Source organism: Chondrus crispus, genomic scaffold, assembly GCF_000350225.1.
Source record: "Chondrus crispus Stackhouse genomic scaffold, scaffold_62, whole genome shotgun sequence".
Taxonomy (NCBI): domain Eukaryota; phylum Rhodophyta; class Florideophyceae; order Gigartinales; family Gigartinaceae; genus Chondrus; species Chondrus crispus.
Window position 1 is genome coordinate 21,289 of NW_005178579.1, and position 26,987 is coordinate 48,275.

Below are 26,987 nucleotides of genomic sequence, written 5' to 3' on the forward strand. Positions count from 1 at the left end.
GTGCGCTTTAGCGTTCTAAAGAACGCGCGATCGAGTCTTCTTTTGATCGTTTAGAAAGTGCCTTCCGCCAACGTTCTGGGGTCTCTCTTGTAAAAGAGAGAGGCATGCCAGGTACGTTTTGTGCATGCATGCCTCCCTTTATATACCGCCACAATTACTGGAGCGCGCGTGAGACAAATGCAAATGCTGCGTACCTAGGAGAGTGGCTGGGAGAGTGTTTGCGGGAGTTCTCAAGAATTCCACTCTCTCACCACGTGTCATACGCGTCGAGACTTGCCACGACACTGGCCAACCTCGCTATACAGTCAACAGTGTTTCATGCGCATAAACGCTACTCGCCTACACAACACGAAAAAACCCGTCATATCTACGTCACATCATACATGCAGTTGTGGAAGAAAACCCCACGAATAATGATTGCGTTCAGATTTAAATCTTGTTGCATGCTAGGATGAGGGTCTTCTCTTATGTAACATTTCTACATCGTCCTTCGAAAAGAAGCCCTCAACACTGCTATTAGCCGCGCCTTTTTAAAGAATCCTTTTGCAATATACCCCAATACATAAATAAATACAATTTTAGTCTGTTCATACAGCATTAACTGTCAAGGCATTGTAAAGAGGGATCAGTAAATCTCTGTGGCGTCGATATCGATCTTGCAGGCTGTTCATGAAGAGTGAGCATATATACAATTAATAGGAAAGCGTTTCAGACGTCTGCGCACCCGTGGATGCCAACATGGACCGCCTGCCGAATCAAATAGTTTTCGCCTTTTAATTCGAATCCTGCTGCGACAACAGGGCTTACAACATCTACTAATCTGATAATTCCGATCTGCCGCCGCTGCCATTTTCAATATTCTCGCTTTTGTTGTACGCTCCGTTTCGAAAGAAGTGATAGCATGCCATGCGATCGGATCACGTTTCTCCTCTCCATGGATCACTTCACGTCTCAGAGAAGAAGGGCCTTGTCCGTTCATCATGAAGCACAAACTTCGAATAGCCGGCATGGAGCAGCAAATAGACGAATCTCAGCAAGCAGTAAATTCAAATCAGCATCAAGCTTATTCTTCTACCTCAAACACACCGATTCCACCCAATCAACCGGTGCCAGTCGCACCGAACGATACGCCTGACACCCTATCCAGTGTTTTTTCAACACCTCATGAAAGGCTCGAACTAGATTCAGAGACAACATCGGCTTTTCGATGGGCCAGTTCTTACGGAATGGCAAGTCAAATACCCTACGAAGCTCGGAATATTAAATCGGGAGAAATTATAGTCATGGCGGAAGGCTATCACACAGAGGGAACGCAGAACATCATTTCAGCAGCAGCTGGAGACGAAGACAAGGCTAGCTTGAATCTCGCCATAGCTTCACAAAAAGTTTCTTCGATCTTTTCTCGCAGAAGAATCACTTTCGCACTCTGCGTAGTGTCATTTGGTGTCCTCTTTCCAGTAATCGTGGTCAAGCTCTTCCGAGCCAATGAGCAATCACAAGCCATTCAATCAAGCACTCCTAGATATGAAAAGATGCTATACGATAATCCCCCAGTATCTGAAGTCCAGCTGATGTGGAGGAAGCATGTGGTAGTGGGGGGTGATAATCGACTTCTTATCCCTGAGACTTTTGAAAGTCGATTGAATGCGGAAGTCGCCCCTCTTCTTGAAGAACATGTCGGACAAGTTTGGGATCACAGGAGCTATCCAGAGCTAATTTGCCGTTCCGGAGAGCATCTGATTGTTCGATTCTCTATGATGAAATCAAGCACCCTTCCGGCGAGCCTCTCTCACAAAGCTGATTGCACCGCAACGTCAAATACACGCACAAGCTGCTTTCAACGCAAAGCATTATCTGATGTCCGGGATCTCACAGTTACACTTCCATCAAAGTCAAGCAGATATATGTTTTCTGTGAAGTTAACTGAAAACGTAAAACAAACAGCTCAACAGAGAAATTCGTCAATGAGTAAAACAATATCACTGGGAACAATCTCTGGCCCATTTGATATAGAGCTATTGGAATCTTCGATTCTCGCAATTCACAGATATTGTGGGACGCACAGAAAAGAATTCGTGGACGACTTGAACGTCAAGGCAGCAACACTCGAGAACACTCGACTATTGACAATTTACGAACTGAAGAGGTTGTATGCTCTTTGGTCGAGACTGAAGTCCAACACTTTTCTTCGCAGGGAACATGTGTGGGACACAAATCATCTTTCAAAAGCGACAATAGATCCAATTGAACATTCTCGGCATATGCCGTCCTCCTTTGACGCGAAGAGCCTCCAGTCAAAAACGCGCAGTCCATCAAGTGACAAGACGCAAATCAGTTCTCCTTCTGTACACCTGGCAACCTTACGTGATCTTCAAAACATGTACCAGCGGAATGATAGCGACGCTGTAACCCAATTATCACCTGAGGCCGATTCAATGATAGCCAAACAATCAGCACCTCCAAGTGAACACTTACCAACACCACTCGAAAAGCGAGTTAGACGTGAAAGTCCTTTCGAGCAACGAGCGCTAGAACCATGGCATCACAACTCGGAAGCCTTCTCAGGGCCGCAAGACACTGTGGACAGCCAGGAAGATGCTCGCTTCGAAGCAGCTGTGAAGTCCCCAAGTGACAGTGCGACCTCTACTCCACACAGGTCGGACCGTGCTTCAGATTCTGGGGTATGGGGACAACTGCAGGACAATAACCTTGAGATGAACCCGCAGTCCGGCACGGCCAGAGGCAGTCATAAGCATGAACAAAAGCGAGGGCGAATCTACCGAAAACTCTCTTTGCACCAAACAACCACACCCCCATCTCCTGGGACCCCAGCAGGTCAGCATATGGAAACCTCTCATGTCCCTTACCAAGTTGCTGTTAGAACCCCCGGCGCGCTTGAAACTACTACGAAGCAGAATAAGCATGGCCATGACCATAATCGTTCTAAACAGTATGTTCCAAACAACACTGTTCTACTGCCTTTCAAATCGCCTCCTCCGGGTTCAGCGCACACAGTTTCATCACGATCAAGCACGATTGAACGTTACTCATTCAAGCCACAACGTCCCCGACCCGACAAAGGAGAGGTTTACCGGTTTCCAGCCGAACCGCCGCAGCACGTTTTCAAATCACAACCGCACCGCAGCTCAGTCCCGGAAGGGGAAAGCTTTCAGAGTCCAAGAAACATGAACAGTCATTTACGCAGACCTGAAACAAATCGATACGATGCGCCATATGCGACCCGGCGAGGGCTTCCACCTTCCCGCCTGGTATCCAAGCCCTTCTCACTGAATAGAGGAGTTGATCGTCGCCCGAGAGAATCTGTTGTAGACGCAGGCCCGGTGCAACGAACTCATCCAAAATCCTGAAAATACATGCTGCTTGAGTCAAGTAACAAGCCCGATATTCCGTGGATCTAGACAAGTCGTCAATATTCGGTACAGGTTTTCGTTCAGGACCTTGCGGCCTGAGAAACCGTGTCAAGGTAGGCCAAGCATTTATCGTAGAGCAGCTGGTTATTTGAACACGTATGCAGGATTGAAATTGCATGTTCGGTCAGGAGATAGACCTTGTTCCGCCGATCTCAGACTAAACTAGTACACGTCAAGTCCCATACCGCTCTTCGGAGACCTCAACGGCATTTTATCACCGGCCAGATGGCCATATTCTCATTAAGATGTTCTGCAGCTCTCTACCCATAACTGAACGTGCAAACAAATTTAAAACTCTCTCACGCCCGGCAGTACCCATCTTCGCCGCCAGTGCAGTGTCATTCATCACGAGAGTGATTGCATCTGCAAAGCTCTTCCCGGTCGAATCACAGAGAAAGCCAGTTACTCTGTCCTCGATTGATTCAGTAGGCCCCCCGCTATTCGCGGCAATGACTGGAATCCCTTCGGCCATGGCCTCTAGCGGTACAATGCCAAAGTGTTCATTTGATGGAGTGTATAAGACGGCGAGTGATTCTTGTAGTAACTTCCGCCGCTCGCTGTCAGATATATTGCGCAGAAGCGTGACAGAATCCGTTAGCCCGCTTGTCTTGGTAAGCTCTTCCAGTTCGTTGAAGTATTCAATATTTTCACGAATTCTCTCGTCGTATCCCCCTGCGATGACCAAGTGCAACTTCTTACCGCGCACCTCGTGATGTTTCATTGCAGCCAATGCGTCTATAGCCAAGCCAATGTCCTTCTTTCTCTCATAACGATTCAAAGAAAGAATCGAGAACTTTGATGCGTTCGATGTTATTCCTTCTTCGGTTGCCCTCCCCCGTTCTTTGCTTGCGATTGACACACATGGATAAATCACGGATGGTTTGGGCAAGCCTGAAAATGTTCTCTCGAAGGCGCAAGCTGTAAAGCGAGAATTGCATACAATGACAGACGCAAAGCGCAGTGAAAACGCTTCAAGGCTGTCGACAAAACGACGATAATAAGTTTTGAGTCGTGACGGACTAGAATGCGGAGCTAATGATGTAGCGAGTAGCTTGTCTGGATAATGGCAATAGAAAAGGACGGGTTTGCGAAACACTGCAAAAACAATCAACGGGAGGGAGACGATGTCAACGAAAGCGACATCAAAGCTTACAAACAGGCAGACGTACACAGCCAAGAGAGCGCAACGAAGAGCCGCTAGAATTGCCTGGAAACAGGTCCGTCAGATAGCTGTTTTCCCGGGATGTCGCAGTCGAAGAGGCACTGTTTGATCAGCTCACCTGTAATCTACCAAAGAGCGAGCGAGGAATAGGAAGCGGTACTACGCGAACTGGCACCTGCGGCGCAGGTGGAGCTACTTCTCGGAATGTGCGATTCGCGTCTTGAAACGGAGTGCAAATAATTGTCGAATGGCCCAGTTCTTGCAGGGAGAGCGCAGCATCAACAACTAGGCGCTCGGCACCACCAAGTCCCAGATCGGGGTGGATGAAGGCGACGCGCATCCTTCGCGGTCAAGAGGAATGGCGCCACTAGACCGCAATCGAGAAGCTGGCCCAAAGAAATCGGGGTCAACGGGTCTGTATTATTTCGAGGCCGTACAAAAAAATCGTCGCCGCAGTGAGTGTGGACATCGGCCGTTTCAACAACGGAAGCCCTGAGAACACGATCGCATCCAGGCCGTTTACTGAATTGGCGCATAGGCGGGTGCTCGTCAGTATTTGAAGCGATAGCCCCTGACAAAGAAGATACAGCATGGCTGTCACACACGTAGACTATTTGTTGTTACCATCATGGCATGGCAAGTTTGCTTTAACCTCGTCATCGCGAACGTCATCCTGGGGGACATCTTCTCCGTTCAGAGGCGCATCGGCCCTTCAGCCCACGATAATCCGAGGACACGTCACGCGTGATGAGAGATTTGAGTACACACGATTAGGCCTATTGTATAATGCGGTCACCTGTGTGTAGGAAAGTGCTTCAGAGGAGCGTATGCAAGCGCCGCCTACTCGATCACTTAGCTGCAATCTGCCAAAGCGCACGGGCCGAGATATGGAGTACTTCAGTATCGCAAAGCGGAGTACGACGGATTTAACCGGCAAGCACAGAGGCGATGACAATGATCAAGTTATTATGCATTTACTGCTACACACCATTACCACCAGTTAATACGACAACCCTACCCACCCCATGTCATATGTCCAGTTTTCTTAATCTGCAGTGGCCGTGCGACGCTTGCGAATCGTCTTGTTCTCCGGCTCGGCAGTTGTAGTCGATGAGGTATCAGCGTTTCCGGCAGCATCATCCGGCGATGCTGCATCGGTCTTCTTCTTCTCGGCAGCAGCAGCGGCAGCAGCTTCTTCCGGGGTTGGTGCCTTCTTCTTGCTTCCACTGAGAAGGATGAGGAAGACCAGTACGAGTGCAATCGGAAATCCGACAACCATGATCATCGGCTTCTGAACGCCCATATTGATGAGCTTGTTCAGGTATGACTCTCCACCCTTGCTGATGATGAATTCTTCAACTGGTCGAAGCTTGTCCTCCAGCATGTCAACGGCATCCTCCATCTTGTCCAAGATAGCTCCAACTTTTCCATCCCTGCCCCCGCGAGATACCTTTTCTTCAGCTTCAGCCTTCTTGTTGGCCTCCTCCTCGCGTTCTAATTCGGTCTTCTGCTTCTCTACGAACGTGGCCTTCCTGAATTTCTCAGCGGCGGAGATGTCGCTGCCCAGCCATACGTTGTCGAAGAGGACGCCCTGATCCATGGTCCAGATCTCAAACCCGAGCCCATGAACTGGAAGAAGAGTAGGATTCTCAATCTCGTAGTATTCGGGGTTCGGGATCTTACGCGGCTTCCATACGCCAATGTATTTGGGATTGTCGATTTTAGGGGCACTCCATTTGCCCTTGTATGCGGGGTTGGCCTTCATCGGGGGCTTCCACTCACCGCACCCAACCTCATCGCACTTGGCGTTCGGAATAGTGGGTACCTCCCACTCACCATCCTCTTCGGTGTCCCATTCTTCAGGCTGCTTGGCCTCGGGGTCGGGAATAGTGGCCGGCTCGTCATCCAACCAACCTTGAGGCTTTTCGGCGTCCTCGTCGACAATTTCCTTCGGTGCTTCCTCATCCCAATCTTCGGGTTTAGTGGCCTCGGGATCTGGGATCTTAGCGTCGTCAACCCAGTCAGCCGGCTTTTTGTCTTCGGGATCGTCAATTTCCTTCGGCGGCTGCACAGGAGGAGCGAAGCTTGTGCTAAGGGTACCGTCCTTCTTGAGTTCGTCGTCAATGAACATCTGGAAGTTGCCGTCCTTCTTGACAATGATGGTGTACAAGTGGGTCTTCTTGTCATAGACGTTGGCGACTGTCGGGGGCTCGATGAGATGATGCTCGGAGTTCTTGCCAGTGACGGGGTTCTTCGACTGGAAGATGAAGTGAACCTTGTCGGTCGGACCGCACCTGTCCGGGCCGAACATGATGCTATACGGGGTGGAGCCGTCAAACTTGGCGGGATCGAAATCGGCCGCGGTGGGGAGCTTCATGTACGCACCTCCGCAAGTCATGCCCTCGTCAAGCTTGACCTCGTACTGCAAGACGAGGTCAGTCTGGTCGAGGCGATCGAGGCCGGCAATTTTTGACGACAGGGCGTACTTCCTCGCCCTGACCGGGATGATGAGCGCACGATCGCCCTTGAAGGTGGGCTTGGCGCCCTGACCGACCTTGAATTCGGTGATGTACTCCGGGTGGGAAGTGTGGATCCACTTGGACAGGCCGGACTGGAAGTCGTCGAAGAAGAGGGCGCCGGAGGTGTACGGGGAGGCGTACGAGGCGTTCTCCTCGCCCTCGGGGTCGAGGACGGCCGGGGCATCCGGATCAGCCGGCTCTCCCTCGGGGTCTTCCTCGTCGCCGTCGCCGTCGCCTTCGTCCTCATCCTCATCCTCATCCTCGTCGTCGGGGGGCATGTCGTCGTCGTCGAGGCCAACGTCGGGATCGAGCCCTTAGGAGTCGTCCGCGGCGGCGACGAGGGCGGTGGAGGTGGGCGTCTGGACGGACAGGAGACAGACGAAGAGCAGCAGCGCGAAGATCAGAAGGCTGCGCGATGCCATTTTGCAGGGTCGGGGCGGGCCGTTTGACTGGATCGAGGTCAGAGTTACTGACGGGAGTGGAAAGGTTCGGTGATGGGGGGGGGGGGGGGGGGGGGGGGGGGGGGGAAGGGCGAGGGGCGAGGATAGGGGATGATGATGATGCTGATGATTAAATGCGGTGATGATTCAAACAAGCAGTTGGGAGGGGGATCACGTTGCACTAAGGATCCATTTTGGTGCGGTTTCCGTGATCCAGGCATCGGCCAATGAATGGGGTACACGGATCAATCAACATTGTGGGCTTACAGAAGGGGTTGGCGGGTGTGGGCGGCCAATGATTGAGAGAGGCGTTGGACATTGTTGATTGAAGCGAATTTTTGCAGATTCACCTTGACTGACCCTTTACACCAACAATCAAGCCGAGTGGTCTCCAGGCCGATGAGGGAGGAGCTGACGTGACACCACACGTGTACCGTACGCGGGGTTACCGTACGTTAGGCCCACCGACGCTAACACAGCAAAACTCCCGTCATACCCAATGCGATTGCGATTTTCGTTAATTAAAAAGGGCTATTAAAGCGTCCACCGGCTCCACTTCAACTCATCCCGCATCCCGCTACACCGCTGTACCTCCACGGGTACTACACCCACACTACTGTCACAGAGACGGCGTGGACTATTACACACTTCTGTACCCAAGGGTGCTGTACCCAAGGGTACAGTACACTGAATAGTACACGTGGTCACGTGGACACGATTTACATCTTTATCGACTCGAGCAGTGCTACTGTACACTACATGGGTCGCACAGAACCCATGTAGTGTACAGTAGCACTGGGTACAGCTGTTTATGCTAAGGGAATTTTTGTTACGTACCACTTTTAGTTTGGAATGTTTGTTACGTACCACTTTCTTCACCTCACTCCCGAACGACTTTCCGGTAGAGAGGTAGGTACACAGTGTCTGGGGCTTCGCTAATCGTAGCGTAGTGCCCAACTTGACCACAAGAAGAGCAACGCAACTTTCGTTGAGGCGCTGCGACCCCCTGTTTCCGCCGTTTCTCGGCCGACCTGCCTGACCCGGAACTCTCCACGCGCTCATCTGTCTGGCAATAGGCAGCATCTGCAAACCCACGTTAACGTTTACTTGAGAGGCAAGGGCAGCAGCAGCAACATACTGGCTGTGGAGTGTTGCATGATGAAAAACAGTCGATGCCCACTTTGTGTCCAGATGATTCCAGTGTGCAGCCTCCGGGACGTTCGCATGCCGCTCGCGTAGATTATCAAACACTGTCAGAGCGTATTGGGCTAGGGGCTTGCGCTTACGTTTCCCCTTTATAGCGTCGCAGGAGTGAGTGAGATTGAGTTTTCCCACTTTCCACAAGCTGTTGTTTGCCCTGCGGTCTGGTTGGGCGTTGACAGTGTATGAGCACTCTTGGGAGGGGCACTGCATACGCAGGCGCCCAGAGTCTGAGTTTTTTACCTTGTGACATCGGCCCCACGGTGGCGCACAGGGCTAAGGATGCCATCAAGATGCTGTGCTTGTCAGGGAACGTGCTCCCTTTGATCAAACTCATTCCGACGACCCCCTCTTCACCTCTTCATAACTCTAGCGCTCCTAAGAAAAGGGGCTCATAAAAAGTGGTACGTAACAAAAATTCCAAAATAAGAGTGGTACGTAACAAATATTCTCCATATGCTAAACAAGAAATCGAGTCTCTATCCCGCTTACTACGACGAATCTCCTCTATCATCGTCATCCACCAACTACCTTCTCCATGCTTGCGGTTTACGTTCATGGCCCCAGGTGCAGAGCCACGCCTGTCCCACCCTACTCAAGCGAAAATGTACTACTGCACGCAACATGTAATCTTAGCTACGGGCCAGACAAATGATGTCTCCTCGCACCATGTCACAGCGACTGCTGCCGTCATACTTCTTCAAGACACGGGCCACGCTTTTAATCATCTCCCGCAAATTCAACTTTCCCCTACTTGGCCCTCTTGTTCAGCGGCAGGAGCCATGCATTCTCCTGGCCCATACCCACTGCGTCATGAAACATTCCCTGCTAAGAAACGATAAACCTCATTCTTTACTACTGCTCTTTCACATGTGTTCAAGCCGCAGTATACTCCTTTTGAAACTTATCTTTCTATCCTTGTAGACCCACAAACCGACGCACCCAAAATCTGTACACAGCCTGTCATGAACACAGTCTTGTTTCTAACTACTATCTGCGTCCTTGGAGTAGACGTACTCGCGAAAAGAAATCCCGTTCTGAGGGACGGCTTGTTCGAGGGCGATCAGTTCACGCCGATTGCGGACTTCACCGATGAGTTCAGGGGCACCTTCAACCACGACAAGTGGTACAACATAAACCCTCGATGGAAGGGCCGTCAGCCTGGCCTATTTGCTACCAAGAATGTCAAGCAAAAGAGAGGCAAATTGTTGTTGAAGGGGCGATACGAGGATGAGAACAGCACGGCATTTGATGGTGCACCGGATGGCTACGAGACTTACACTACTTCCTATGTCATGTCTAAAAAGAGCGCAAGGTATGGCTACTTCGAGGTCAAAGCCAAACCCTCCAACTCTCGCCTCTCCTCTTCATTCTGGGGCTCCTTAGATACCCCCACCAAGTGGACAGAAATTGATGTCTTCGAGCTTGGCGGAGGCGCAGTGCACAAGGGCACTGATTTCCGAAAGCGTATAAACATGAACTTGCACGTCTTTCGTAACCTTAACAAGGGAATAGAACCTGGAAAGAACCAAATCAGTAAGCCGGGATACTACACGCATTCCTCTTTCTTACGCAGTAGATTCAACGTCTACGGCCTTGATTGGAGCAAGAAATGGATCACCTGGACTTTTAACGGCCGTGCTATTCGAAGAGAGAGAAATAAGTATTGGAGGCAGGCCATTCCAATGAAGTTTGATGTCGAAACAATGCCCAACTGGTTTGGCCTTCCCTCAGAGCAAACGCTTCCTGCAACCTACAAAATCAAGTACATTAGAACATGGTCTCGAACACCGGCTTCTGACAGTAGTAACGTTCCGTCCGTCAGAAATTCCATTCGGCAGTCGAGTCCATCTCGGCTTGGTGAAATGTTTGGATTCAACAGCCCTGCCTTCCAAGCACCTCCTCCTTCGGAAGAAGAGGATGAAGATGAAGACGACGAAGAAGCGGACGGCGCTGAAACTGAAGTGTTTCCGATTGAACCTCAAACCAATGCACCCCAAGATGGACTTCAAAGACCACCCATTCCAGGAAGTAACGAAGTCGTCTACAGCCCTGTTCTTCCAGCCGCTGGATGGACTTGGCAAGGGATGGTTCAAAAACAAAATCAAGTCCTAGACGACGTCTTCGGCGCTGAAATTGTGCCTGGGGAAGGGATTAATGTGGCAGACTTCGACGAAGAATTGTTGATGTTTGCAAATCCTGGTCCTACATCGCCAGCTCAGCAGCCAACGGGACTTCCTAACGCCCAGGACACGCCTGTGCAAACCCTTTCTTCACCCTCGGTTCCGCAACAAGCTCCGGCTCCCGGGTCAACTATCAGCGAACTAAAGAATGGGAAGGTTGGCTTCAAGCCATCTATCCAACCATTGCAATGATGTTTTCAGTGAAGTGCAGAAAACATCTCACAGTTTCATTCTCCTAGACAGTTTATGTGTAGATGGCAGTCTAGAGCCTACAGAAGATTTCCCTTTTATCTGTGTAGCAGGTGGCCTCAGATGAGGCAACTTTAAAAGATCGCCCTATACGCCTATGACGAAAACATCGAAGACGGAAATGGACTCCACACAGTGCCGAATAAGTTTCTGGCGGCGGCTGAATAATAGTTTGCTGCCACGGCACAGTTTCTATGAGATATAGTATGATATTCGGCCCACGACTAGGCTGTTGGGCTACAATAAAGTTTTTTTAGGGCGTCTACGATACTTGCATGGTTAAAACTTAACAACCCTAATCCTTGCATGCAGTTCATGAACTCCGCACTCTCAAGCGCCACTAACTGTATAAAGCCAGAAGAAGCGACCCCATCCGTTACTATGCCATAAATAACTGTTGGAGACCTGGTTCAAGCAATTCTCCTGAAACAGCACGTCTACCACGTGCACATGTTGTAGGCGCCTGGCAGCAAGATCTGAATGGTTGCAATAACTTTTTGAATGCCCTCAGAAGGAACTGAATTCGGTTGTTCAAACGCTAGACGATGAGTTAATGGTCTCGTCTTCAAGCCGTAGGGCTTGAAGACGCGACTGTAGCCTCATCTTCGAGCACAACATCTGATCTCTTATCCAATCGTTTTCATCCTCATCTTGGAAGAAACAGTGAGTTTTTTTTTTTTTTTGTAGTAGCAGCCGCCGCCGCCGAAGGTCAGCCGGGAACCAGTTCAATTGTAAATCGTAACTTTATGTTTGGACCTGGCAACGGCGGATACCATGCCCTTGTGTCCGAAAATACTCTAGTACGTACATACTGTGGCATTAGTCATTAACCGTAGTACTAGAAAACGGGCTTGTACAAACATCATAAGCCAGTGCCGTTCAAATTAAAGCCGGGACGGCGCTATCGGAGCCGAATACGTCGTTCATAAATAAAATTGGCGCTATGCTGGAGCTTGTTACGTGGTTTTGAGCGCCCATCCTGGTGCTTCCTCTCATTGATTCAGATAGCAGTTGCTCAGAATCAAGGCTATGGAACCAAGCCCCATGTTCCTTTTCCCCAATGTTTTCTTCGCACAATGCGATCCAACTCAGAAACTATATATTTGTAACCACTCAGCCCTACAAGCTGTACAATCTGATCCATCTCCTTCGGTCTCTTGATGCGGTTCAAGCATTACTTTGAATCCTGTCAGACGCAACTTGCTCAAAATTCCCTCTCTATCATAACCTGGCCAACCTCTTAACAAAGTCACATTCTCTTAGTAGTTTGGCCATTACTTCCTATATTCTACTAAGAGACTTACGATTGACTTCAATCCCAAAAGATTCTGTTCGAAACAATCCCTTCACTACCAGCTCTCCTAAGAAACACATCTGAACAAGAAACAAAACTCCGTAATGTCCAAGCTCGAATTCGAATTTGCATCTGCAAAGATATCCGCTCTAATTACTCGATGGGTGCCACTGTATTGCAAGGTGACAAGAGTGATAGACAGACGTACTCTGGAAATGACGTCAACGGTGCAATCGGTCAATGAAGAGTCATTTTGGGAAGGCTGCATCGACCCGATTGGCCTTTCAAATGACGAAAAGGGTTGCATCTACTTGCAGTATCGCACCTCACACAACAGTGGCAATGCTGTAGTCCTCTTCGCATACGCCCTAAAATCCCTCTGCGACAATGGCTTCACCCTCTGCCACGAAAGCAAGACTCTTGCCGATATTTGGGTAATGAATTGCAAAGAATTTGATGTATGTGACTTACTCGAAAGGCGCATCCTACGTTTGCAGGCTTGCGGCTCGGACAGGCAAATTCGCTGCATTTGCACGCACGAAAATATCGACCTCATGGCAGGAATGGAACCCGCTGTCCTTGCCAATTTCGGCTTCGTACAATCCGCGAAGAGCGACACGGGGGACGTCGTAAAAGTCCTTCGCCCGCAAAACTACAGGTGCAGCGGCCCTCACTGGTGGATCGCTGGCCCAGTGAGCCCCGAAAGGAAAGACCAGCAATTAGTACATGCGGATATCTGTGGCGGCGCCTTCGACGACAGAGCTATCCGAAGGGAGGAGAATTGTCACATATCACTGGATCTCTTTTGCACTCCTCGGTACTACTTAGTTCCTATGCAAGCATGCTTTCCGACTAGCCAGCAGCAATTCTTTTTGCAAAATGAACCGGAAGAAAGCGTTGGGCAACACGGATCGCGCATCGAACCTGAACCGTGGCACGTGCGCCACATGCGATGCTATCATGTTCCAGAATCCCCACCAGTGATGGTGTCTGCGCTAGAAACCTTCCTCAACAAATATTGGTCTATGGAAGTGCCGGGAGCGGCGGATTTCGAGGAGGAAGTGGCCAAGTTGATAGATGGGTTTGTAAGAGACTTGCCGGAGGGAACCAAAGTAAGAATTAGCGGGCTGAAGAAGAGGACAGAACTAAACGGACGGGAGGGACACGTGCATGGGGGCAAGAAAGACAAGGAAATGAGTGAGCGAATCCATATCATGATCAATGGAATGCGGCGAGCGTTTCACGTACCTTTGCGGAGTGTGCGACCACTTGGGACGGGGAGGCAGTATAAGACCTACATGGAGACGCTTGAGAAAATAGGATGTGACTGCCCAACTTGCGGCACGGTTGGCGGGGGATTTGAACACGATGAAGATGTGAGAGCTGCTTGGGAGTTGATGGAAGCAGGGATATTCTCGATGAGCTCATGCGCGGATAAGAAAGTGCTAAAAGGAGTGAAGAAGCTCGTTTCAAAGAAACAAGAGTGGCCAGAGCAAGTGGCGAAGCACCTGGATACGTATATTGAGGTGGTGGATATGCCTAGGTCGAGAGAGGTGTTTTTAATGGTGAAGATGCTGAAAAAGGCGCAGGGGCAGGATGCGGAGTTATATAGGAGGATGCTGCAGAAAGTAGGGAAGAAGGTGCATGGGGATGAGCTGCTAAAGGAGGTTTGGGAGAAGATGGAGAAAGTCGAAGGCGGCACCTTGTTGGAAGAGATGGAGAGGGTGGCAGGGGAGGGTCCCTTTCTGTCCGAAAGTGGACGACTTAGAGAAGAATGACGTGGGGAATGAGAGATTGAAAGAGAAATCTGAAGGATTCCGGAGGGATTCGTAGTACTCTAATTGATAAAACTCCCCATTTGAGTTCGATTCCCATGGTGGGAAGACTCGGGAGCACCGTGCATTCGTTGCAATTCCTCTGCACCATTTTCTATACAAGATGACACAACCACCACACATACACCATGCAACTATCGTGCAAAGTGCGTTGTTGCCTGTTAACTCTAAATATAACTAAGGGACAACGGGATCGTAAACACTAGGTGTAGTAAGAAAAAGATACCAGGGGGAATGGTGAGAAAGAAAAGCTCAGCAACATTCACTGTCCTTACATTCGCTAGGGTCTTAGGATAAGCCGCTAATGAACAATTGCTCTTCGATTCAATTGCTTTGCGCCTTTCTCGTCCTCTTCGATATTACCCACTAACTCTTCACGCAATTCACAATACATCGTCAACCTCTCCGCATTCTATCCCATTCCCGCAAACTGCCAACCCTCACACCCCTGTTTCTCTTCCTAAAATAACCACCTTTACTACCTGTATTTTGTTGTGCGGTTTATCCAGATTTTTCGTCCTACAACATTCCCTGTAACGTGCAGACATGGAACTACATGGATCAGGTAAGAAGTGAAAAACAGAAAGAGAAAGAGAAGACTCGCACAGTACCTGCAGTTATGTCACAAAAACCTGACGAAGCAGGTGACCTATAGAGAAGCCTGCTGAGATCGTAAATCACACATGCTCTAGATAGATGCGACGTTGCGATGCCCGTAAGAGGAACGGCACAAAGTAACGGTGCTGGACGTAGAGCAGATCTGAGGGTAATGAAGAACTGAGGAGCTTGCACATGAACTGAGTAGGTTTTAAGATGTAGTGCCAAGACTAGAGTATGTTACCGCTCCATGCAGGTGCTTTATCTAAAGATTTGGAAAGCATTCTTGGAAGCTTGGAATTGAGGAGAGTTTGCACATGTTGATTGTGCTGGAGTCACGTAAGTAGACATAGTCTTTTGTGCGATAGTACGCATGAATGCGTCGACTTGTGAAAGACTTGGGTTCATATCTGCACAACACCACAACTACCGTAGCTATATTGGGAGTTCTTACCCCGCTCTACCATCGCCCCAATATTGGGCAAGGTGTTCCTTCGGGTATCTTTGAAGTACGACGTACATCATCCCTGTACTCTTATTCGTTGGAACAACCTCACACCATGAGGAAGGAGGAAGAGCGGTTTCATTATTGGTCTCGTGAAAAAGGAAGAAATGATATTTTTATTTTTAGTTGACCATTCAGAGGTATAAAAGAACACGAATCAGTGAAGTTCTCACAAGCAAAATTCGCACTGTATCAGGTCCTCTAATCATTTGTTTCAAGTTATGGATACACTGGCATGCCTTATTCTCCTTGAGTGGATGTTCTTGAGTTTGTTCCGACTCCATCTTTGAAGTATACTACCCTTCACATCATCCTTCTAGTATAAATGTAGTTAGTAATCTTTCTTATTTATTCTCCTCATCTTCACGTATTTGTCGATATCAGTGATCTTATCACTCATCTCAAAGCCTTCTTACAGGAAAGCCTGTATTCGTATTCACAGTTGGCATACATCATGGCATTGTGCACGTTAGATGCCTGGTGTATATTTTGTGGATGCGTGTTCTACAGTGTGAAAGATTGGAGAGGAATTGGACCGAATACGCGGTGCTCGGGAGATTGCTCAAGTTGTGAATTTAATCTCCTCGTATCAACTTTGAGTACACCGAACTCCGTCTGGAATAATTTGGCTTTCCGTTTCATTCCTCTGCTCCCTACCACATTTTCCTGCAACGCACCCATTTCCAGAAACATGACGTGAAGCACGGAAGCGTGAGCTTTCGATGAAATGCCAAACTCTGCATCTCAACTCTCTATGTCTTTGTTCTTTTTCACGGCAAGTGAGCTTACAGTACAAATGCAGTCGGACAAGCAATTTTTATTGGCAACCCGGACTCACTTTCATCAGCCCTCTGCTCCCCTTCTTCCACTTCATTCCGCACCTCCGCGTACAGTAATTTCTCTCAACACTCCCCTACAGTATCTCCGCACCCGGCTTACATCGCATTCATATCCTGTACTCGTACAGTGAACCCTCTCGATATGGATACGCTCGGTGGACGTAATCCGTATCCATTTGCGGAGGATATTCACATCCGGAGACCGTATCATAACGGTGTCACGGTGCATCTCTCAGAATGTCTGTGCTTTACTTAAAAAATGTATCTAAATATATTGAATGCGCTCTGCTTGCGTAGTTATAAGATGACCTGTGATGTTTACCCTATTTGCAAATTGGGCAGAGACCCAAGTTGCGACTGCGCGTTCGAGATATGGGCTGGTAACTGACGCGGAGCGCTTGAACTTTTTTGTAGAGATATCGGGACGAAAACCATACTTTCCGTTGATGATGCGGGACATGACAGCTTGAGCAGGAGGTTTAGAAAGGGAAAACTGTACTGAGGCCCACCTCGCAAGGGCGCTTTGTAACGTCTGCTCCTTGCTCTTTTTGCGCCGTTGGAACTCTGCACATATTTGTTGCTTTTGGGCGTCCTTTCGATCTTCCTCTGGGTTATATATATATGTATATACTGTATCTATCTTGTTGCGGTGAAATGGGGGGGGGCGGTTTTGAGGAGCGTGCCGTTCCGTGGTGAGGGTCGGCCGAGTGTCTTCTCCACCCCTTTTTCCCCGCAGCGCCCGTCACCCTCTCTCTTTTATTTCTACGAAATTCCTTCCAGAAGCGTCCACGCGTCCGGCCCGGATTCCGCCGGGCCGTATGCGTGCGCTTCTCTAAAATTCAAATAAAATCTCGGACTACAGTATAAAATCTCCCTCTACAGTAAAAATGCAATTTTCCCTAAAAATATCCCACATATCTTTCTGGGGACAGGCAGGCTGTCATGTGCGGTCTGACACCCCTGTCGCCGCAAATGAATACAGTAGCACTGTAGTGCAATAGTGTAAGATTGCCCTTGTCGCAGCAAATGCAACGTGTGACGCATGTACAACAGGCACACGTGTTGTGCGACGGGGAGATCGGGGGGAATTGATTGGATTTACGAATAAAAAGTGGCAAGAGTACTGTAAGTAGAGCGACGAAGCGAGTCTCGTTGGATGGGGACAGCGTGGGCCGCGTGGCCCAGGGCTTTGCGGGGACTGTCTCCACTGTACGGCTCCACGGCGGTTGGGAGGCATCCGACAAGGGGGCGATCGATTGGACGGATTGTCAACAGCGCGGCGTGCGAGATAGGGGAGAGATACGGGCACGAGCGCCGCGGGGGGTTTCGGTTGGACGGAGGCGTAACGTGCGGCCCATTGGCCAATGCGCGCGGGGCAGCTCCACTCTCCCCCCAATCTCCGCCCGCTCTCGTCCCCATGAGATACATCCCTTCCACCCACTCACTGCCCAGCCCACTGTATACCTTCCCCTGACAGTGCCAAGTGTCCCGGGACCACCTTCCCACTTCCACGAGCTGCACCGCTCAAAAACTTCCCAATTTCACAATCTGCCCGCACCCTACCTCGTCGCCACACATCCTCTACTCGCACCGCACCTCCCCCTTTGCCCCACTATCCACCACCGTTGTTCCCGAAAATCCCCACATCGAAGACAAGGCTCGTGCGCGCCACCCTCCGCCCCCCCCTCCCCCCCCCTTCCTCCGCCCCTCTCTTCCCCCCCCCGCGGCTCGCACTCGCAACATGGTCCGCCTCTCCTCGCAGGAGACCCGCGTTACCTTCGTCGTAAGCTGCGAGACCCGTTTCGGACAGCGCTTGCGCATCGTCGGCGATCATGCCGCCCTGGGGGGGTGGGACCCGCTCCGGGGAATCGAGCTCACCACCTCGGTAGGTGACTTTCCGATTTGGAGGATTTCCGTCACTTTGCCGGCGGCAATTAGGTTCCATTACAAGTATGTGTGCATGGCAGGCACCGAGGAGCCACCCCGCGCCTTCAATCCGAATGATACCCACGGTTTCCAAAACGTCGCCGATCCCTTGGTCGATGCCAAGGTCGATCACTGGGAGGATTTCGAGGAAAACAGATTCGTTGATACCGAGGGCGGCGCCAATATGGTCGTCAACGAGGGGGTCTTTGGCACCTTGAATAACCTCGACGAGGACCGTGTCCAGACCGTCGCTCGTGGCTTGGCGAGACAGCATTCCCTGTCGAGGGAGAGAGAACTCGAGGCGGAGGGCAGATCGGCCCCTGCGAGTCCCGTCAGCATCGGCTCAGACCAGGAGGGCCTCATCATCGTCCTGTATCGCCTTCCTGTCATCGCGACGTGTGACCCCGACGGCAAATGGTCCTTTGCCTGGGATGACGACGCCCTGTATCTCACGTCCACGGGCTTGCGCAGAGGCTTGGAGGAGCTCAAAATCAAGCCCCTGTGGATCGGCATTATTAATACTGATACCCCCATTCCGCCCGCCGATCGCGACCACATCTCCAGAGTCCTGTTAGACGACTTCAACGCCGTGCCCGTGTATTTGCCCCAGGAGACCCGCACCAAGTTTTACCAAGGCTTTTGCAAAGATACCCTCTGGCCGGCTTTTCATATGCTCACCAACGTCAGCACCGATGGCCACACCAAGCGCTTTGATCAGGAATCATGGCATGCCTACCAGCGCGTCAACAGGACTTTTAGCAACATTATCGTCGAGCATTACGAGAAACATCTTATCTGGGTTCATGACTACCATCTCATGCTGTTGCCCTACTACCTGCGCATTAAGCTAAGCGGCGTCAAGATTGGCTTGTATCTCCACATTCCCTGGCCGAGCTCCGAGATTTTCAGAATGATGCCCGTGCGGAACGAGATCTTGAAGGGCTTGCTCAGTGCTACCATGCTTGGCTTTCACCTTTTCGATTACGCTAGACATTTTCTTTCTGCTTGTGTTAGGCTGCTCAACCTTGAACATGAGGCTCGCCGCGGAAGTCTCGGTATTGAGTATGAAGGACGCCATGTCATGATCAGGGTCAGTCATATCGGGGTTGATCCAGAGCGCTTTAATGACCGAATTGGCGTCTCTCGCCTACGACAAAAGGCTGCAGAGCTAGAGGCCAAGTATCCTGGTAAGACCCTGATTGGAGCCATTGACGATCTGGATATCATCAAGGGTATTGCCTTGAAACTTATCGCGTTTGAAGACTATCTCTCCACGTCGTCAGAGCGCGTTCGTTCGAACGTTGCCCTCATTCAAGTCGCGATTCCAAAAGCAGCCAGAGTGAATGTTTCGGTGCGACAAGAAATTCGAGAACTGGTTGACAAGATCAATTCTACCTATGGTACCGCGGATCATAAGCCCGTCCTGTACATTGAACAAAACATCACTTTTGATGAGAGAATGGCTTTGTACTCGGTTTGCGATGCCTTGCTTTTGACACCAATTCGAGACGGCCTCAATCTCATCCCGTACGAGTATATTGTGTCAACTCCGCAGGGTAAAGGACAGCTCATTCTTTCGGAGTTTACAGGTTGTTCACGGGCTCTGTCTTCTGCCGTCCGTGTGAATCCATGGAACGTTGATGAGCTAAGGGATGCCATCGACAACGTTATTCAAAAGAAGGAAACAAGGGCAGCTGAAATTCGACTGAAGCATGAGGCGGATCGTAAGTATGTTACGTTGAACAGTTCGTCCAATTGGGCGGAGTCCTTCCTTGGAGACCTGAGAGAGGCTTCCGAGTCCGTGAAGGAAGTTGTGAGACTGGGTTTGAGCCGAGGTCGCGGCTTCCGCAAGATCGAGTTTGAAGACTTCACTATGTTGAATGCAAGAACGGTCGTTAAGGCATTCCGGGAGTCAGAGAGGCGATTATTCCTATTCGATTATGACGGAACACTTACACAAATTGAATCCGAAAGCTCTCGAATGGCACACACGTGGGCAAGACCAACCGAGGATGTAATGCGCAACCTGGAACTTCTGTCCAAACAGAAGAACAGCACAGTGGTAATTTTATCCGGCCGAGGCACCGCGACAGACGGTTTCCATCTAGCACACATGAAATCCCTTGGAATCGCAGCAGAACATGGCTTTTATTACAAGAGGCCGGGTGGAACAGAATTTGAGAACTTGGCTCCAGGCGCCGACCTGTCGTGGATTGAAGTAGCGTACCGAATAATGCAATTATACACGGAGCGCACAGATGGTTCGTACATCGAGGAGAAATCTGCCGGGCTTGTGTGGCACTACCTCGCCGCAGATCCCGAGTTTGGTACTTGGCAGGCAAAGGAAATGCACGACCATCTTGAAAGTATTCTGAATACCTTCAACGTTGAGGTCGTGAATGGGCAAGGGTGGTTGCAAGTGAGGCTTGCAAATGTCAATAAGGGTAACATGGTGGCACAGGTGTTGAGAGATTTGGAGGAAAGCCCTGACTTTGTCCTCTGTTGCGGTGATGATAGGACGGACGAGGACATGTTTGCAGTGCTCGCGGAGAACGCAGCTACAAAAGACAGTCATCTCTTTACTGCAACAGTCGGCGTCAAGCCGAGTAATGCGCGATTCTATCTGCGAAGTTCAATTGATGTTGCACACTTGATAGAGAGCATTATCGAAATTGCCCTCCCGGGAAGCGCAACTCACGTTCGCAGTTCTACTTTAGAAGATATGCGACCAGTAGCTCTACGCAGATTGGTAGCGGAAGAATCAGAAGGAATAGCGTCGTCGTCATCATCAGGAGCACTTGATAACGTCGAAACGCCGCCGCCATCATCAGGAGCACTTGATAACGTGGAAACGCCGCCGCCATCATCGCAAGCCGAGTCCATAGATAGTTAGACCTCTCGAGAGGCCTGTAAAATGAAGCTCATCACTATTGGGACTAGGTAAGACACTTGTCATGAAGCATAGATCGATCATAATGTATAGGTATTCGTGCGACAATGATACTGTACATTAAGGCCGTTCGCATGAGTCGGAACGGAATGAAGATTGAAAATGCGTTCTGCTTGAACAGATTTTTGTCTGTTGAGCTGTCTAGCGGTATTTTCCTCACAGTCTCCCGGTCCTTGATGCAGCTAACTACTAGCGAAGCATTTGACCAGTCCTTGTGTGCCAAGGTTAGGCCTTGCAGGCTTGAGGTCGACATCTGGGGCAACAGTAAGCAATTGAGGACGACACTCCGACCTTCAATCGCCCCAAAGACTTGCAGGCTACGTGACAACAATGCTTCCCGAATGGATTCTTCAGGCACTCATTCTTCTGAACGTTTACAAAGTACCTGGTGGACGCGCAGGTTTCACAGCAAGACTTTTCCATGAGTTGCTCTTCCCTGGATGAGTACATCCTGAAGTTTCTCCCGTCCCCAAACATAGACATGAAGTAGGTTGGTCTGCGACCAGCGGCAGAGCTTGCAGAAAAGAATCTCGTCGTAGAATTGACTCCAGTCCGCTCGGAAGTGTCAAGGGATGATTGCAGAAGATTAAAGTCTTTGTTAATATACTGACTGAGAAGGTCGCCAACCATTTCAGAGTAGTCGTACGAGAAGCAGACCTCCCAAATATTTTGTTGCGGGGCGGGATTGATGTTTGCCCTACTCAAACATCGGACTTCTTCGTAAAACCCCTTGGCTAAATCTTCATTCATTCCGGAGGCAATCAAGTCGAGGTACATAAGCAGCATATCGAGCTCTTGCTCCTAGGCCATTACAGAATCAAGGATCAATAGAAAAATGTCAGAATCGTCCTCTTCAGTTGTTGACCGACATAGAAACCCACTCGCGAATAAACGCCTCAACTGAGTAGATGTACATACCTCCCATCTGATACATTCCGGCACTACATTTGCTTCAATCTCAGGAACGGTGAACTTTGCACAAAATGGAGTTAACGAAGACAAGGAAAATTTGCTGCTGCTGATTGCGGGTAGTGGCATTGGTAATTGCTGTAGCTCATCAACGATTTGTTTGTATCGGAGCGGAATGGCGGCGGCGACGTTGAGAAGTTTGTGTGTATCTGGGCTGAGGTGAATACTACCACATACATAGAAGTGGGCGAAAACTAGGGCAAGATGGAGCAAAAGCCTTCGGCGAAGCCCGGCTCTAGAGGCCTGTACCATCGCTTTGAGGGAGATAGAGTTCGTGGTGACTCGAAACTGAGACTGAAAGCGAAGCGTGGAAGGTAGCAGAAAACAGGATAGGATACTACAGAACAGATGCTGTCATGCGATGTGGAAGTTTGTCGCAATGCTGGAATCACGAGGATGTTCGTTCTTTTGCAAAGTCTTGTCAAAGCTCTATCGTCTGAACTGCTGTGTATGTAAGATAAGAGTTTCTCACTATATTGAATGTCCGCGTCCGCTCCATGCAAAACAGGCAGACATCGCCATTCTCCAGAGCGAGATTGTTCTGTGCTGAAGTATGATTCGTGTGATGAACGGGAGCCGTTCAGCTATAAGAAGAATTCATGAATTGAAGTTGATACCTGAATAAAGAAGGACAACGATAAAACGACGAGATAAATTTACGCCCAGATGGACGGTCGTACACAGCAACGGCGATCGGATTCATCCTTGACGCCCGTTAAGAACCTGGATACTTTATCATCCTGCCGCAAAAGTGCGATTGCAACGCTCCTTACAATATCCCCAACCTGCATTTGCCTCCCAGCAAAGTCAAGACGACTCCTCATCTATCCGCATCTGCTTTAGTCGCGAACAGTCGCATCTGGGTCTTGCAAATATGTCGCCTCCACGGGCATAGCTTTGAGTCCTCTTGAGTGCGCGCGCCCCACAGCCCTGAGCAGTGGGATATCGTGCGTCTTCGCCACGAGCTCCTCCTCATGCGCCATCACCGAAAGCAGTCGTCTAGCCGCACCGAAACCGCCCGGTGCGCCGGGCACTGGGCCCATCGCTCCAGTCGGCGGTTGTGCGCCTGAGAGCGCACCCGGCGGCGCCTCCATCCCTGACGGCCTCGGCGCGGGAGCTCCCGGCATACCCGGGGCACCCTGGCCTTGGTGCATGGCCATCGCGGCCGGCGACTGGGCGCCCAAGGCCGCGTCGGCGGCGGGCATGGCGGTACCATAGGTAGCGGGGTTTATCTGGGCCTGGGCGATGGCCTGATACTCCTTTCCGTTCCCCTTTGGCTGCGGGAAGCCTTCGATGATAAAGCCGGCGAGGGAGGGGTGCTGAGCGACCTGGGACAGATGGACGACGATGCCGTCTTTGGACGGGACGCCATCGAATCTCTTGCCATGTGCCGCCTGGCAGCCAGCCGTCTGAAACAGGTCGAACTTGTCCACGACTTTCGTGACGCCAGAGACGGGGGTGCCGAGCGAGATGTCGAAGACGCGCGCGCCGGCGACGCAGGCGCGGCGGAACGTCTCGGCGAAGAGCAAGGTGACGGAGTAGATGCCGTCTGGGACGGGGAGGCGTAGGGTTAGGTCGGAGGAACGCGCGAAGCGCTGCGATTGGAAGACCTCCGGTTGGTCCGTGTTTTGGATGGGGTCGCGCACGACGTTTTTGGAGAAGCCGGTCATGTCGAGGACTTGGTCCTCGCCGAGGAAGTCGCCGACGGGGCCGCCGGCTAGGTTGACTTTGAGAGAGATTTTTTGAGAGGCGGTGAGAGTGAGGAGGGAGAGAAAAAGGACTAGGGTCTTCATCGTGCGGGGATGGAGTGGGCGAGAGTGGTGAGCAGGGAGCTGTTCACGGCACGGCAAAGGGAAGACTTGGTAGACATGGATGCAGCTGAAGCATGAGTTGGAATTGCGCGCTTGCCATGATACAGGAATTGCAAACGATAAGAGCGGCGATGAGTAGGGATGAATTCGAAGTTGCACCGTTTGCATGCACTCGTCTCCGCGCTTGAGGGTTGCAACGGAGGTGACCCTGCCGCCGAAAAATTTGTCATTAGATTAGAGTATGACTCGCGGGTAGAGATGCTCTTGAGAGCTCTTGAGAGCATCTCTACTGTACCGCGAGTCTATTCTGTATTCTCTAATCTAGCGTGATCAGATCAGATCAGATGAGGGCCTTGACGCCATCGAGTGGCCATCGAGTGCCCACACGTGTACCGAGGAAGAGTTTCTACGTTTTACACACACGTCGTACAGATGTAACACGTGTCTCTTCTGCCCAGGAAGAAAGGCGGTCGGTGTCCCTCCTCGATCCCCGTCGCACGGAGCGCTGGCTTGACTCTCACCCGCGTGGCCCGTCGCACATGGAAGACGTTCTCTTCTGCGCCTCATGCGGCGCCTTCCGCGAGCCGCGCAGCACGGATGGCAAAAACTTCGACTGTCCTCTCTGCAAAGCGAAAGGTGCGTCCCTGCCCCGCTCCCCCCTCCCGCGCATTGCCACGAGCAAAGAGAGACGCAAAGACTGACGCGATGAAACACCTCGCTGCCCGCATCCGCCGACCCGTCGCGCGTGTCCAGTTCCGATCGAGGAGGTGTCAAGGAAGATCGAGGGCTCCTCCCTCGACATCCCGATTGAGCGCTCGGAAATCCTGCTGCGCCTTTCTGGTCGCGATGAGTCTGGGAGGGGGGAGGAGGCCGTCATTGACGAGGAGTGTCCCAAGTGTAAGTATGGCAGGCTTTCCTACCATACGGCACAGCTTCGGGGTGTGGATGAGGGACAGACTATTTTTTATACCTGCTTGAACGAGCAGTGCAAGAATAAGTTCACAGTTAATAGTTAACTTTTATTCCAAAGGGGGTTGGGTTGGCAACGCGACAGGGGAGGCTGTTGTTATTTGTATGCGACTTCACTAGCACGGTGGGATTGGAGTGCGAGTCTATATACATGCCCCGCTGCCCCGCACGTCAGAGTACTCCGTTCTATACGACACACATCATATCGCGCTTCCTGCTAAAACGTGAGTTGATATAATCAGGCGGTGCCAGACTGCAGCAGCGGTTCCCGCTTGGTACAAGTCATCCGTAAAACCACATCTCGTGCGCTTGCAAGCGCGTTTGTGGTCTTTTCCTAATCGTGAGGTTGGATCACATTCCGTCATTTGCGCCAATGAAATCACCGGTGAAAGTATCATGCCCTATGTAGCTATCTGGTAGCTACCAGATTCCGCACTGAGTTTGCCATGTAAAGGTCCACAGCGTACTCACCCACGGGCGGACGCGCTGCGAAGCGGAGAGTGAACGACGGTGTGTGAGGACGACGGTGTGTGAGGACGACCTTAAGGGTCGATGAAAACTTTTCTCTCCGTGAGCGCATGTCCACTTGCGCGTCCACTCAGTTTTGAACACGTCCTCCGGCGGCAAGCTGTTTCGAAGGCCTTTGCTGTTCAGATTGGAAACAGACCACATCGCCGTGCTACCGTACAGTCGCGCGTACGTGAGACCTGATCTGATCTTGATTTGCGCATTTTCTAATTCGAGCAACCCCGTTTTGTTGTGCTTTGATTGAAAGTCAAAGACCCCGCCACTCTTCTGAAACCAAGCGTCCCCCGTGGCGAATGATCGAATTGACTCTTCACTTGTCAATAGATAGATGACGTGTTGCACACGGGCTGCAAATTCCCCCCGCAGGCAATCCTCAAACCTGAGGTGCAAGAAACGACTGGGACTTACGGAAAGTACACGTTCGCCGAGATTCCAAAGCCCGTGATAATGCGATGCAATACCACCTGAAGAATGCAACGGGATAATTCGACTCATACTATCATATTACATCCTGAGGGAGGCGGACGTGGTCAGGTGAAATGGCCACACGCCTTGAATCTCTGTAGCAACCCCAGACAATATTATGGGAAAGAACACTGCCTAGAATTGGACTTGAAAGTGTGTCGGCGATTTCATTGCAACTAGATCTAGACGTTGGCAAAGAATAAACTGTTTCGATCACAAGCATAAGCTTTGATAGTACAAGAGACGAGCACTCATCACTTCCAACGGTTATGGCAACGCAGTTCTGAGCCCAAGGGCGGCGCCATCTTCTATACGAGCCGATCGTGGTTGGCGCAGGGTTTGCTTTTTTCCATTCCAAGTCAGAATTGTTTGCGCATGCGTGCGTAGGGAGCCTTTCGCCTGTTCTTTGGAAGCTGAGATATACCCTAGCGCAAGTGCGGATGAAATCTGTTTCTCCGACAGATCGCAAATCTTAAACTGCAATGCGCGGGCAATTCCAACAAGAACTGTCCCTGTCGCGAGACGCAGTTGACAACGAAAGAACCATCGGGCAAATACAACAAGCAACCGACCTCGCCGAATGGGTGAACCCCAGAGACAAGCGCTGCGGAATCAAAGAGAAGCATGAGCCCTTCCCCACGACCGGCAACCTGCAGAGCTGCTGCCAGACGTCAGTCCTGCAGCCCTTCCCGCAGTCGCTGTCGTCAGACGGAGACAAGCTTGGATCGGTAGGTCGCGTAAATCCGTCGCAAAACCTGCAGGGTGGGGCGCGCGGCCTGGCCACCGAGAAGGCGGGACGTCAACAAGCGGGCAGCACGCTCGGCAGCGGCAAGTCTTCGGGGTACGGGAAGTCTGCGGCGGGCGTGGGCAGCAAGCCGCGGCGCGGGATGTCCGAGGAGGAGAAGATCGCAGAGCGGAACCGGAAGGGGCGGGAGCGGAGCATGCGCACGCGGCTGCGCAACGCGGGGCGGCTGAAAAGCCTGCAGGAGAACTGCGCGCACCTGCAGGTGGAGAACGGGGTGCTGCGGCAGATCGTGGTGAGCATGCGTGGCGAGTCCGAGTGGACGGTTGTGCGCGCGCTGCTGCAGAAGCTCGAGACGTGCCGGGGCAGAAGG

At 50.9% G+C, this 26,987-nt stretch overlaps 11 protein-coding genes; 3 read left to right on the top strand and 8 right to left on the bottom strand.

The window, feature by feature from the left end:
• Positions 1–3,645: 3,645 nt before the first annotated feature.
• On the bottom strand, positions 3,646–4,933 carry CHC_T00007099001 (hypothetical protein). The gene is made up of 2 exons (XM_005710510.1): positions 4,712–4,933; positions 3,646–4,638 (listed from the first exon to the last, which is right to left on the bottom strand). Exons 1-2 carry the CDS (start codon positions 4,931–4,933, stop codon positions 3,646–3,648), a joined length of 1,215 nt encoding a protein of 404 aa, XP_005710567.1.
• A 607-nt stretch (positions 4,934–5,540) lies between these two features.
• CHC_T00010076001 (Calnexin) lies at positions 5,541–7,390 on the bottom strand. XM_005710511.1 is given in 2 exon segments: positions 5,541–5,638; positions 5,639–7,390. 1 exon segment carries the CDS (start codon positions 7,388–7,390, stop codon positions 5,639–5,641), a length of 1,752 nt encoding a protein of 583 aa, XP_005710568.1. The 3' UTR covers positions 5,541–5,638.
• A 36-nt stretch (positions 7,391–7,426) lies between these two features.
• On the bottom strand, positions 7,427–7,534 carry CHC_T00007101001 (hypothetical protein). Its single transcript, XM_005710512.1, has one exon. It carries the CDS (start codon positions 7,532–7,534, stop codon positions 7,427–7,429), a length of 108 nt encoding a protein of 35 aa, XP_005710569.1.
• A 2,183-nt stretch (positions 7,535–9,717) lies between these two features.
• CHC_T00009027001 (glycoside hydrolase closest to bacterial kappa-carrageenases cleavage of beta-1,4 glycosidic linkages in cell wall galactans) lies at positions 9,718–11,127 on the top strand. Its single transcript, XM_005710513.1, has one exon. The coding sequence runs from the start codon at positions 9,718–9,720 to the stop codon at positions 11,125–11,127; it is 1,410 nt and encodes a 469-aa protein (XP_005710570.1).
• Positions 11,128–18,214: 7,087 nt separating this feature from the next.
• On the top strand, positions 18,215–21,248 carry CHC_T00010201001 (Trehalose 6-phosphate synthase, family GT20 / Trehalose 6-phosphate phosphatase). XM_005710514.1 is given in 2 exon segments: positions 18,215–21,073; positions 21,074–21,248. 1 exon segment carries the CDS (start codon positions 18,215–18,217, stop codon positions 21,071–21,073), a length of 2,859 nt encoding a protein of 952 aa, XP_005710571.1. The 3' UTR covers positions 21,074–21,248.
• A 107-nt stretch (positions 21,249–21,355) lies between these two features.
• On the bottom strand, positions 21,356–21,916 carry CHC_T00010164001 (hypothetical protein). The gene has a single exon (XM_005710515.1). The coding sequence runs from the start codon at positions 21,914–21,916 to the stop codon at positions 21,356–21,358; it is 561 nt and encodes a 186-aa protein (XP_005710572.1).
• A 15-nt stretch (positions 21,917–21,931) lies between these two features.
• Positions 21,932–22,351, bottom strand: CHC_T00010188001 (hypothetical protein). Its single transcript, XM_005710516.1, has one exon. It carries the CDS (start codon positions 22,349–22,351, stop codon positions 21,932–21,934), a length of 420 nt encoding a protein of 139 aa, XP_005710573.1.
• Positions 22,352–22,938: 587 nt separating this feature from the next.
• CHC_T00007103001 (hypothetical protein) lies at positions 22,939–24,078 on the bottom strand. The gene has a single exon (XM_005710517.1). It carries the CDS (start codon positions 24,076–24,078, stop codon positions 22,939–22,941), a length of 1,140 nt encoding a protein of 379 aa, XP_005710574.1.
• Positions 24,079–24,254: 176 nt separating this feature from the next.
• On the top strand, positions 24,255–25,254 carry CHC_T00010163001 (hypothetical protein). XM_005710518.1 is given in 3 exon segments: positions 24,255–24,507; positions 24,508–24,888; positions 24,889–25,254. The coding sequence occupies 1 exon segment, from the start codon at positions 24,508–24,510 to the stop codon at positions 24,886–24,888; it is 381 nt and encodes a 126-aa protein (XP_005710575.1). The 5' UTR covers positions 24,255–24,507; the 3' UTR covers positions 24,889–25,254.
• A 34-nt stretch (positions 25,255–25,288) lies between these two features.
• On the bottom strand, positions 25,289–25,459 carry CHC_T00007105001 (hypothetical protein). The gene has a single exon (XM_005710519.1). It carries the CDS (start codon positions 25,457–25,459, stop codon positions 25,289–25,291), a length of 171 nt encoding a protein of 56 aa, XP_005710576.1.
• A 447-nt stretch (positions 25,460–25,906) lies between these two features.
• Positions 25,907–26,095, bottom strand: CHC_T00010335001 (hypothetical protein). Its single transcript, XM_005710520.1, has one exon. It carries the CDS (start codon positions 26,093–26,095, stop codon positions 25,907–25,909), a length of 189 nt encoding a protein of 62 aa, XP_005710577.1.
• Positions 26,096–26,987: the final 892 nt, after the last annotated feature.